Source organism: Bufo gargarizans, chromosome 10, assembly GCF_014858855.1.
Source record: "Bufo gargarizans isolate SCDJY-AF-19 chromosome 10, ASM1485885v1, whole genome shotgun sequence".
In the NCBI taxonomy this organism is placed as follows: Eukaryota; Metazoa; Chordata; class Amphibia; order Anura; family Bufonidae; genus Bufo; species Bufo gargarizans.
The window spans coordinates 88,290,537-88,302,706 of NC_058089.1; the positions used below are offsets into that span (position 1 = coordinate 88,290,537).

Genomic DNA, 12,170 nt, shown 5'->3' on the forward strand with positions numbered 1-12,170 from the left:
CATTCTTGTAGTGTTGCACAATAAAGTGCAGATCTGTCACCTTACTTTCATCATTTATTTAATTTTAGTAAAATTAAAATAGCCACAATAAAAAGAAGCAGACCTTGTGTCTGAAGAGGATGTACAGTGGGATGCGAAAGTTTGGGCAACCTTGTTAATAGTCATGATTTTCCTGTATAAATCGTTGGTTGTTACGATAAAAAATGTCAGTTAAAGATATCATATAGGAGACACACACAGTGATATTTGAGAAGTGAAATGAAGTTTATTGGATTTACAGAAAGTGCTATAATTGTTTAAACAAAATTAGGCAGGTGCATAAATTTGGACACTGTTGTCATTTTATTGATTCCAAAACCTTTAGAACTAATTATTGGAACTCAAGTTGGCTTGGTAAGCTCAGTGACCCCTGACCTACATACACAGGTGAATCCAATTATGAGAGAGTATTTAAGGGGGTCAATTGTAAGTTTCCCTCCTCTTTTAATTTTCTCTGAAGAGTAGCAACATGGGGGTCTCAAAACAACCCTCAAATGACCTGAAGACAAAGATCGTTCACCATCATGGTTTAGGGGAAGGATACAGAAAGCTGCCTCAGAGATTTCAGATGTCTGTTTCCACAGTTAGGAACATATTGAGGAAATGGAAGACCACAGGCTCAGTTCAAGTTAAGGCTCGAAGTGGCAGACCAAGAAAAATCTCGGATAGACAGATTCGGCGCACATTACACAAGGAGATGCTGTATGCGAGAGGGATGCAGAGGAAGCCTTTTCTCCGCCAACAGCACAAAAAGTGCCGCTTGAGGTGGGCTAAAGCACATTTGGACAAGCCAGCTTCATTTTGGAATAAGGTGCCGTGGACTGATGAAACTAAAATGGAGTTATTTGGCCATAACAAGGGGCGTTATGCATGGAGGAAAAAGAACACAGCATTCCAAGAAAAACACCTGCTACCTACAGTAAAATATGGTGGTGGTTCCATCATGCTGTGGGGCTGTGTGGCCAGTGCAGGGACTGGGAATCTTGTCCAAGTTGAGGGACGCATGGATTCCACTCAGTATCAGCAGATTCTGGAGACCAATGTCCAGGAATCAGCGACAAAGCTGAAGCTGCGCCGGGGCTGGATCTTTCAACAAGACAACGACCCTAAACACTGCTCAAAATCCACTAAGGCATCTATGCAGAGGAACAAGTACAACGTTCTGGAATGGCCATCTCAGTCCCCAGACCTGAATATAATTGAAACTCTGTGGTGTGACTTAAAGAGAGCTGTCCATGCTCGGAAGCCATCAAACCTGAATGAACTAAAGATGTTTTGTAAAGAGGAATGGTCCAAAATACCTTCAACCAGAATCCAGACTCTCATTGGAACCTACAGGAAGCGTTTAGAGGCTGTAATTTCTGCAAAAGGAGGATCTACTAAATATCGATTTCATTTTTTTTGTGGTGCCCAAATTTATGCACCTGCCTAATTTTGTTTAAACAATTATAGCACTTTCTGTAAATCCAATAAATTTCATTTCACTTCTCAAATATCACTGTGTGTGTCTCCTATATGATATATCTAAAATTTATAAAGATAGTGAGCAGGCACTCTATTTATTGGTTCATGGAAAGGCAATTTTATTCATAAAAAATAACATGGATATGTAAGACAATAGATAGCAACAATATAACGACAATTAAGAACAATGTGACAATGATAAATAATATAACAAATGATAATATAGCAGCAATTCACCAGTTGATAATATATAGCAGCAATGGTAGCAGTATCAATAGTATATCACAATTAGTCTGTAGCAAAATTGTTAGCAGCAGTTGGTAATAATATGCAGCAAAAGACTTTCTTATAGGATTGGATTTGTGGCAATTATTCCATGTGTATGCGCCACTATTCCTATGGACGCAATGTAACAACAATATTCTTGGTTGTAGCAGTTATTGAAAAAACTTGCAATTAGTCGCTGAATGTCTCCTTATATTCCCTTTGTGCAATGCACATGCTTAAAATAAAAATGCGGAGTCCTCTATTAATTATTAATAAAATATTAATAAACATTAAGTGTTTGGTCTACTCACGATTCAGCTGTTTTCTGGTGCGGCGTCCCGCTCCTATTCTGAGAACAGACTGACCTTTATGATTCGGACCTTCCGATCGCAGCTTGTTTCTTAAGAGTCGGCGTGCCACATGCTATGGCGGCGTCTCTATTTAATGTTTCAGTCGCCTCTTAACTTGTATGTTCCAGCTGCCGGAGTTCCACTTTATAGATCGTTGGTCAATTTTCGTGAGTTGAATTAAATTGACCACTGAGGAAGGAGCGAGTTTGAGCTCTGAAACATGTTTGGGTGAACAGGCATACGAAAATTGGAATCATACAGCTGGAGCGCTCCAAGAGGAATTTAATTCAACTCACGAAAATTGACCAACTATCTATAAAGTGGAACTCCGGCAGCTGGAACATACAAGTTAAGAGGCGACTGAAACATTAAATAGAGACGCCGCCATAGCATGTGGCACGCCGACTCTTAAGAAACAAGCTGCGATCGGAAGGTCCAAATCATAAAGGTCAGTCTGTTCTCAGAATAGGAGCGGGACGCCGCACCAGAAAACAGCTGAATCGTGAGTAGACCAAACACTTAATGTGTACAATAGAGGACTCCGCATTTTTATTTTAAGCATGTGCATTGCACAAAAGGAATATAAGGAGACATTCAGCGACTAATTGCAAGTTTTTTCAATAACTGCTGCAACCAAGAATATTGTTGTTACATTGCGTCCATAGGAATAGTGGCGCATACACATGGAATAATTGCCACAAATCCAATCCTATAAGAAAGACTTTTGCTACATATTATTACCAACTGCTGCTAACAATTTTGCTACGGACTAATTGTGATATACTATTGATACTGCTACCATTGCTGCTATATATTATCAACTGGTGAATTGCTGCTATATTATCATTTGTTATATTATTTATCATTGTCACATTGTTCTTAATTGTTGTTATATTGTTGCTATCTATTGTCTTACATATCCATGTTATTTTTAATGAATAAAATTGCCTTTCCATGAACCCATAGAGTGCCTGCTCACTATCTTTATAAATTTAAATCTACTCACAAGTGACAAGGGTGAGTCACATTGAGCAAAAGCACCTGCTTTCAGAAAACCAGTGGAGAGCCGCCTTTTTTACTATATATCATATATTTAACTGACATTTTTTATTGTAACAACCAATGATTTATACAGGAAAATTATGACCATTAACAAGGTTGCCCAAACTTTCGCATCCCACTGTATCTTAAGAAAATCTTATTACTTAAAAGGGAATGTATCATCAGAATATGACCCCTTAGTGACCACGCACATTTTTTTAAAATCGCATTCCAAGGGCTATAACTTTTTAGTTTTTTTTCATCAATATAACTGTATGTGGGTTTATTTTTTGCAGGACAAATTAGTTTTTCATGCACCATTTTGTGTACATATACTGATTAAAGCCAGCTGTTTAGCTTAAAGAGGACCTTTCACGGGAATTTTCTAGTGTAATTAAATACCTTTACTTGCGGAGTACCCCCCGCTGATGCTGACACCCTGGTTGTTTTTTTTAAATACGGAATACGGCTTGTACGTCCCACTATGCCCCCCTGCAGTTTTCCTGCTCAGAATGTTAATCCTGAGCATTGGTACAAGGAGGAGGAGACGCCAGGGCTTCCCAATGAGCGTCTCCTTCTTCCTGGCTGTGCCGCCCACAGCCAGGGAGAAAAAACACCTCACCTTGGCTGTGACTGGACTGCGGCGCAGTCAGGGAGAAGGAGACGCTCATTGGGAAGCCCTGGCGTCTCCTCCTCCCTGTACCGATGCTCAGGATTAACATTCTGAGCAGGAAAACTACAGGGGGGCATAGTGGGACGTACGAGCGGTATTTTAAAAAAACAAACAGGGTGTCAGCATCAGCGGGGGGTACTCCGCAAGGAAAGGTATTTAATTAAACTAGAAAATTCCCGTGACAGGTCCTCTTTAGACCCCCTTTGTTTACGTCAGTAAAAAGGCGTATTAGTAGTCGCTAAGGGGTTAAATCAAGTTTTTGTGTGTAACAATATTTTAAAGAATTTTTGATGATGTTATTTTTCATTTTCTATGTCAAAACTTATTTTTAAACAAAAGAAAAACATAAAATCCTGCAGTTTTTGCACTGGCCACTAAGCCTAATAATAGGAGCCACTTCTTGGTCTCACTTTACCATAGTTACCTGCTTATCTGTCATCCTTATCCTGCCTGTAATGATATCACCTCTGTGTATAGATAAGGATCCATCATTCACAATAGGTGATTGTCACATCCTATCTATTCTTTCCTTGTACAATGTCCTCTGTGCAGGTCACAGACCCTGCCTAGAACACTCTCCCATAGAAGTCAGTGAGGTCCCCTCCTGACCATTTTGTCTATGGACCAGGTCCGGGTCTTACCTGACGACCTGTTGGAAAATGGCTTTGCGGATAATTGATCTTACCTATTATGAGTAAGGGGGCACATTTATTAAGACCAGAGTTTTTGCCAAAGTTGGCAGTGGTTCCGCCAAAGTTATAAAGAGGCGCAGGCTTCCGAGCTGTCCTACATTTAGACTTTTTACTACGTCCCCGAAACAGGTGTAGAAAATGGTAAATGAGATGAGCCTACTGGCCCGTCCCCTTCTCCGCCCGCTTACTTGGACCTGGCGTGAGCGGGGCGAAGTCCCAGATTGCGCCTGAAATGCACCTTAATAAATGACCCCCAAGGAGATTCATAGATTGCCGGTGTTTGTTAGACCCCTTACTGTAGATATTTTTTTTCACACACACCATGCTCTGCACAATAGGGCACATACCATGGGAGCTATACAGTCTTTAAACAGGTAATTTGCTGCGTGTATAATAAGGGATGAATCAGAACTAAATTAGGAGACATGAAGCAAAGCCACACATCTGCAAAGACTAACCTTTAATGGACAATAGGACTATAAAAAAAAGCTATAAATATTCAAAAAATAAATATATCCGCACGTGTAAAGCTCTGTATGACCCTGATGAATGATTGTCTATGTCAGAAACAGGCAAAACGGATTGAGTTATGCCTAGTGCAGGGCCTGAAAGACCAATGCCTGATAGGGATTCAAAGACCACTAAACATACATCATGTCCATTAGGCCCTGCACCAGGTAGAACACAGCGTGCTCGTGTTCCTTTAATATAAAAGCCTATTACTGTATTAAACAAAAAAAAACAATTAGGAAAGGAGCGTCCCTTTCTGCAGGATCCTCTGACGCTTTCCAGTCTACACACACTGACTGAAGGGAGACAGTTACACCCAAATAATCCTCTAATCCTTCGGTCAGACTTCTGATGTCAGCATTAAGAGCTCGTAAATAAACCTCTCCCGCTCACAATCCTTTTTTTTTCCCAAGTCTGATTCCTGAAGGCCTCGATTAGGATGAGGTTGCACCCACACGCATGATTCTGAACAAGGCATTGATGTTATTGCTCCGGATGGCGTCCCGGCACGCTGTGATCACCTGGGCTTTGGGTTTGCCAACTAGGAAAAAGGACAGGAATTGTACAGTAGCATGAATGTGCATCTGCAATAATCACGATGCTTCTTCATTTCTATTGCAACCAGGAGATTTCTAGGATATAACATTGATGGTCTAAACATCAGGATTGACTATTCTCTGGGGGCATAACACCTTCTACCTACACTATCTGCAGAAAGAGGAGGGCCATGGCTGCTCCTGTTCATGTTAAGTCAGCTGCAGTACCAGATACAGCCACACGGACTGCTGGGGGCAGAAAAATCCTAAAATTATTTCAACAGTTAGAACTCTGTAAATCTATCACCAGTTTTATAGTGCCCTAACTAAGGACAGCATAAACTGGTGACAGAGTCCCCGAGCACCTCGAGTGGACCCAGCCATTTAGCGCCTGTGCGGCAGGGAGTGATTTGTGTCGAACAGTTTCAGTGCTAAAGATGTTCAATACAGATTTTAGCAAATTCAAGTAAGCGACCCAGTGTTTTGCTCAGGGTCTCTGTCATTAGATTATGCTGCCCTCAGAGCACCATAAAACTGGTGACAGATTCCCATTAAGGCTTTATATCCATCACCGGCAGAAACTGCCACCCTCATCATCACTTCAGGAATGTCCTGAAAACTACCGTATATACAAGCCCCAGCAGCTCCAAGAAGCATGTTCTGGTAAATGCTTTGCATTATATTTTAAGCTGGTCATAGGCACTCAATGGTTTTTGGCCCAGTGACCCCTGGTAAAGGATAAGTGGCTGTCAGACATGCTGGGCAGCTGCCAACTGGGCACTACAGATATTATACCATGTACATAGATCCTTATGAAATTAGCGGGACTGAAGGATTGGCCACCAGTTTAGATTAATTCAGCTTTGGTTACTGCTCACACACCTCGTAATCGTCCTGCTCGCTGGATAGCCTGGTTTACGCACTTGAGATTTTTCAGGAGTTCTGTGTGGTTGTTACAACGGATCTTGTAGCGATTGATCAGGTCTTTGTTGAGGTCATAAAGTTCTGTGTAACGCTTTTTCATGTTCTTCCTGTAAAGTTAAGAGGAAATTCACTCAACTTCAAATAGAAATGACCACTGCAACCACTCTTAAAGGGTGTTATGTTGGCAGTCCATACCCACTGCCGCTCCTCTCTTCTCAGTGAGCAGTATAGCTATATGCGACTTCGTCCCGCTCACGCCAGGCCTGAAACTGCGGGCGTGGCTAGGACGGGGAAGGGGACGGGCCAGCAGGCCCATCTCATTTACCATTTTCTACGCCTGTTTCAGGAGTAGAAAAAGGTCCGAATGTAAAGACAGCAAGGAAGCTGTCTCACATTTAGAACTGACGCTGGATGCGTCAAAGTTACGAAAGTCATGCACCTCTTCATAACTTCGGCGGATCCACCACCAGCTTTATTAAGACCGGCTCCTAAAATGCCAGTCTTAATAAATGTGACTCATTGTACTTCGGGTTTTAAAGCTTTCATTGTTGGGGAAGATGAGGAGAAATGACAGAATTGTTATGCAATGGACTGCAATCTAGCTTACCTTCTATATGACAATATACCTGTATCTTTCGGACTATATGACGCCCCCACCCCCCCCCAGGTTTAGACAACAGGAAATTGGAAAACACATATTTTCTCCTAATTAAAACTAGACCACCTGACTGGAGACTGTAAGACACACACATTTTCGAGCAAGATTTATTCCTGCTAAAAAAAAGTGAGTCTTATAGTCTAAACAATACTGTATCAGCTTGGCTAGCTAACATCTTTGAACACAGTCCTGCTGGATTATTTATAGCATGGTCCCTGATGACAGCTTATAAAATGCCACATACCTATAAATTTGAAAGAAGTAAGAGAAAAACGACTTACACGTCTCTCATCAGGCGGGAATCCTCGGCCTGCACTAGCATGCTGCGGATGAGGTTAGACTGGTCTGCCATGTCTGCAGTTAGTTTCTGATGGACGGAATGAGAGTCATCTACCTGTGAGGGGAAGCATGACACAGTATATAGCTTTAGAAGACACATTTTTTCTAACCTTTTTAGTAACATGTAACAAGCATGCCAACATATCAGAATTAGAAATTGTAAGTTGACTCCTGTGCATAGATAATGCCACCTAGAAGTTGGAGTCCACATCTGCATTACAGTCCCCATAAGGTATTTGTAAAAGGGATTTCTAAATTACAACATAACTTTCAAGGAAATCTGCCATTAGTTTTATGCCGCCCTAAATTAAGCTACAGTACATGCAGATGAGTCCTGATATTCATGAAACTTAAATAATTCCTTTAAGGAGAATCTGTCACCAAGAAAACCCACCTTGAACTACTGAAATAGCTGGATCACTCAAAAGACACATTTTCAGAATATATGTATCTTCCTACTCACCTACATCCCCCCACAGTAAGCCCTGTGACACAGTGAGGGGTTGTGTCTGGCAAGGCAGGTATTTTCCTCCCAGCATGTGTAGGTGCGCTGGTTTCCAGCCAGGTGAGGTCAAATACCAGACCGGCAGCTGGGCTCAGCAGAGATGTCTGTTTTGGGGATCTGAGGCTTTGTGCCGTGCTGGAGGGCTGAGAGCCGCATGCTGGGGAAACAGGCCCCCTAAAGCCTGCTGTGGACTACTGGAGGCAGAATTGCTAGCAAGGTGACTTGTGTTTTATGAACTTTCCATTGTGTGTGAATTAACACCAAGACTGCAAAGTTATGTGCTGTTTTGTGCAATTGCCTCAAGTGTGAATAAACACTGATGTTTTGAGTTAAGAACTTGAATGTTTTGGTGTCGTGACTAGCAGGTACATCATTGGGGGTTTAAGCCGGCTGAGCCTGAGATGACCCAGTATTATGACTTACTCCACCTTTTGCAAAGTGGCTACAGCCTGATGTAATAAGTCCCACGGCTATGCTGGATAGAATATTGGCTGATATGTTATGGAGGGCTCTGCCACCCCCTCTCCAGCACTGGATCGGTCAGGTGTCTCCTGGCAACGACCTAGAAATGGTGGACCTGGTGGAGCGCTACGAGGCTATAGGGACAGTTACAGGGGGTTCTTTTGGGAGGGGGCAGTCAAACCCCGTAAATCTCCATCCCAGACCAGGCGACTTATACCAACCAAACCCACCCGGGATGTACCCTCTACGGGCCTGGCTTTGATAGTCTGCTGGCAGTGTCAGGAGCCGGGCCATGTAAGAGCTGACTGTCCCCATCAGGTGGAACCCATGGATACTAACTATGGCTACCATCAGTCGCTATATGCCAGGAAGCTGTGTGCATCAGGTACCCCAAAAACTCTAAACCACCTGTGCCAGGTGGAGGTAGGAGACACTCCAGCAGAGGCTCTGCTGGACTCAGGGAGTCTGGTGTCCCTAGTAAGGGCTCCCCTGGTACGGTCAGCGGAGTATACTGGCCGGAAAGTCGGGGTAATGTGCATCCATGGAGACTTAAAAGACTATCCCACCGCCCTGGTGTCTCTAACCACAGGGGCTGGCAGATAGATTCACGAAGTGGCAGTGGCCCCAAATTTACACTACGAACTTATAATAAGGAGAGACTTCCCGGCACTGTGGCCTGCTATGAGAGTGACTGATATCCATGAGACGAGGTAACCCTAGCAGAGTGGACCGGCTCAGGGGGGAGACCAGAACCCTGGGAACCTGAGACCGAAGGGCCATTGGTAGGGGTGACCGCCACTTCGGTGGAGGGGTTGACAATGCCGCTAAGTGTGATGGTGGGAGACGTGGAGGACTTGCCACCGGGTCCTGAATTGGCAGACCTCAATGTCACCGGGGATAATTTTGGTACCGCCCAACATCGGGACCCAACCCTATCCCGCGCCTGTGAAAATATGTTAATAGTAGATGGTTAACCAGAACAACCTGGGGCAGAGTCAGTGTTTCCCCGTTTCCAACTACGGGGTGAGCCTATTGAACAGTTGGTGGTCCCCAAGGCTTATCGCAAGCTTGTGTTAGATCTAGCCCACCAACACGTTCTCGGGGGTCACCTGGGGCTGCAGAAAACTGAGGATCGAATTCTACAGCGGTTTTACTGGCCCAGCATATTCAAAGAAGTGGAAGAGTTTTGTAAGTCTTGCCCGACCTGCCAGATAACTAGCCCACAGCCACATTTCCGTAGTCCCCTAGTACCTCTCCCGATTATCGAAGTACCGTTTGACCGAATAGCTATGGACCTCATAGGTCCAGGACCGAAGTCCGCCAGAGGGCTCCAACACATCTTAGTCATTCTAGACTACGCCACTTGGTACCCGGAGGTGGTGCCACTGTGACATAACTCGGCCAAACTCATAGCTAAGGAGTTAATGGAGATGTTTTCCCGAGTGGGACTACCTAAAGAGGTTCTGACCGACCAAGGGATCCCTTTTACTCCAAGGTGATGAGGGAACTCTGCAAGTTGCTGCACATAAAACATCTATGAACGTCCGTTTACCATCCGCAAACAGACGGTCTGGTAGAACGGTTTAACCAAACATTAAAAAATATGTTGAAAAAGGTAGTGTCTAAAGATGGGAAGGATTGGGACCTCCTTCTGCCCTATCTCATGTTTGCAGTGTGAGAGGTACCCCAGGCCTCTACTGGGTTCTCGCCCTTCAAACTGCTATATGGCAGACACCCTCGCGGTCTTTCGGTCGTGGCCAAAGAGGCGTGGTAACAACAACCCACTCCACATAAAAGTTTCATTGAGTACGTTACCCAGATGCAAGATCGGATAGAGACAGTGTTGCCTCTTGTTGGGGAGCATATGGAGGCAGCTCAGCGAGCCCAGAGTCGGGTCTATAATCGGCAGGCTCGGGTCCGGATCTTTAACCCAGGTGATCGGCCCTACGAGGTACCCAAGAAAATTGGAGATGTAAACTACAAGGTACACCAGCCAGGGTGGCGAAAGCCAAAGCAGGTTTACCATGTGAATTTACTCAAACCGTGGAAAGATAGGAAAACCTGTACAGAAGACAGCCCGCGGCCGGGTTTTCTAGAAGAGGTACCGGCCCCTCTGTCTGATGCAAGAGAGGCGGCTGCCACAGTAAAAACTGCTGACAGCCTCTCCTCTAAACAGACTCAAGAGGCCAGGGAGTTAGTTAGTCGGAACACGGATGTGACATTGTCACTGAGCCTCAGGCGAAAGTCTTATTAAAACCATACCGGGTACCCAAGGCTTGGCGACAAGCCATATCGGAGGAGGTGCAGCTAACGTTGCAGCTAGATGTCATTGAGGAGTCATAAAGTGAGTGGGCAAGTCCTATAGTATTGATACCCAAGCCGGACGGGACGTTGCAGTTTTGTAATGACTTTAGAAAACTTAACGAGGTTTCCAAATTCGATACGTATCCCATGCTCCGGGTGGATGAGCTCATCGAGAGGTTAGGACAAGCTCAGTATTTTTCTGTTTTGGACCCCACGAAAGGGTACTGGCAGGTGCCCTTAACGGAGGCTGCCAAAGAGAAAACTGCCTTCATTACGCCTGAGGGGCTGTATCAATATAAGGTCTTGCCCTTTGGTCTGCATGGTGCCCCCGCCACTTTTCAGCGACTAATGGACATTATGGTCGTGGCAACGGATACTGGAGCTGGCGTGACGGTGCCAAGGAATAAACCTATCCGTGCTACTGACTAACTAAACAGGCCTGGATTGTGCTCATAGCCGCGAACATGGGTAGACTATTATAAGGGGGCATACCCTGAGGAAGCCCTTGAAAAGGGGAAGGGAGGGTGGGGCACTGAGTGACGCCACCGCTAAGTGTCTGTGGGAGGAGAGCTTATAAAGCCTACGCCCCTCCCACAATAACAGGCTGAAATCAGCCTTGACAATTATGGTCGTGGCTACGGATACTGGAGCCAGCGTGATGGTGCCAAGGAATAAACCTATCCGTGCTACTAACTAACTAAACAGGCCTGGATTGTGCATATAGCCGCGATTGTGGGTAGCCTATAAGGGGCCAAAAAGTCAAGCAGGGTAGATTTTAGGATTTTATTGAATAGGTACATGGTTTACAAAACTAGTTTGCGAAAAACTTCAAAAATTTCCTGGTGTGGATTGGGAATGTACCTGGTGAAGCAAGATGATTCCCAACGACCCATTTTACGGATGATATGACTGGGTACATTGTGCTTGGATCCGGAAGGAGTGTCCTGATATGGTTTTGGGATCAATACCTAGGCATGAAACTAGTAGACGGATGTGGGATACGAACTGTGCTGTCGTGAGGGGCTTGGATTTGAAAGGCAATAGCGGGCTATCTGGGGAGGAATGACCCAAGGAGCTCATTAATTTGTTTAAAACCTGGACTGGGCACCACTTATTGAAGGATTTGAAATATTTGACTTGGACTGGAGGCCCTGCTTGTGATGTTTTGGTGGAAAGTAGTTGCAAGATGAAATGATCGTGATTCCAGGCTAGCTGGCTCTTAGTTAGGCACTTGGATTTTGTGGAGAAACCTGTGAATTCTCCTGGTCGCAGGAAACCATAGAAGCCTAAATACATGGCCGCCTGGATAACCGTGCTGGGTTGGCGCCCAAAAGGGTTGCTGCCTGGGGAATTGGAGAGCTTCCTAAACAGTTTCCCTGAAACTGGTTGTCTGCTTGAAGTGCAGC

General features: G+C 44.5%; 1 protein-coding gene across 1 annotated transcript in view; it reads right to left on the reverse strand.

The window, feature by feature from the left end:
- Positions 1 to 4,969: 4,969 nt before the first annotated feature.
- The window catches only part of BBS2 (Bardet-Biedl syndrome 2), a 53,191-nt gene continuing 45,990 nt past the window's right edge, over positions 4,970 to 12,170 (reverse strand). The window contains exons 16-18 of the mRNA XM_044269933.1: positions 7,436 to 7,548; positions 6,455 to 6,603; positions 4,970 to 5,577 (exon numbers count right to left, since the gene is read on the reverse strand). Coding sequence (XP_044125868.1) covers positions 5,471 to 5,577; positions 6,455 to 6,603; positions 7,436 to 7,548 — 369 coding nt within the window. The 3' untranslated portion in view covers positions 4,970 to 5,470. The remainder of the gene's footprint in view (positions 5,578 to 6,454; positions 6,604 to 7,435; positions 7,549 to 12,170) is intronic.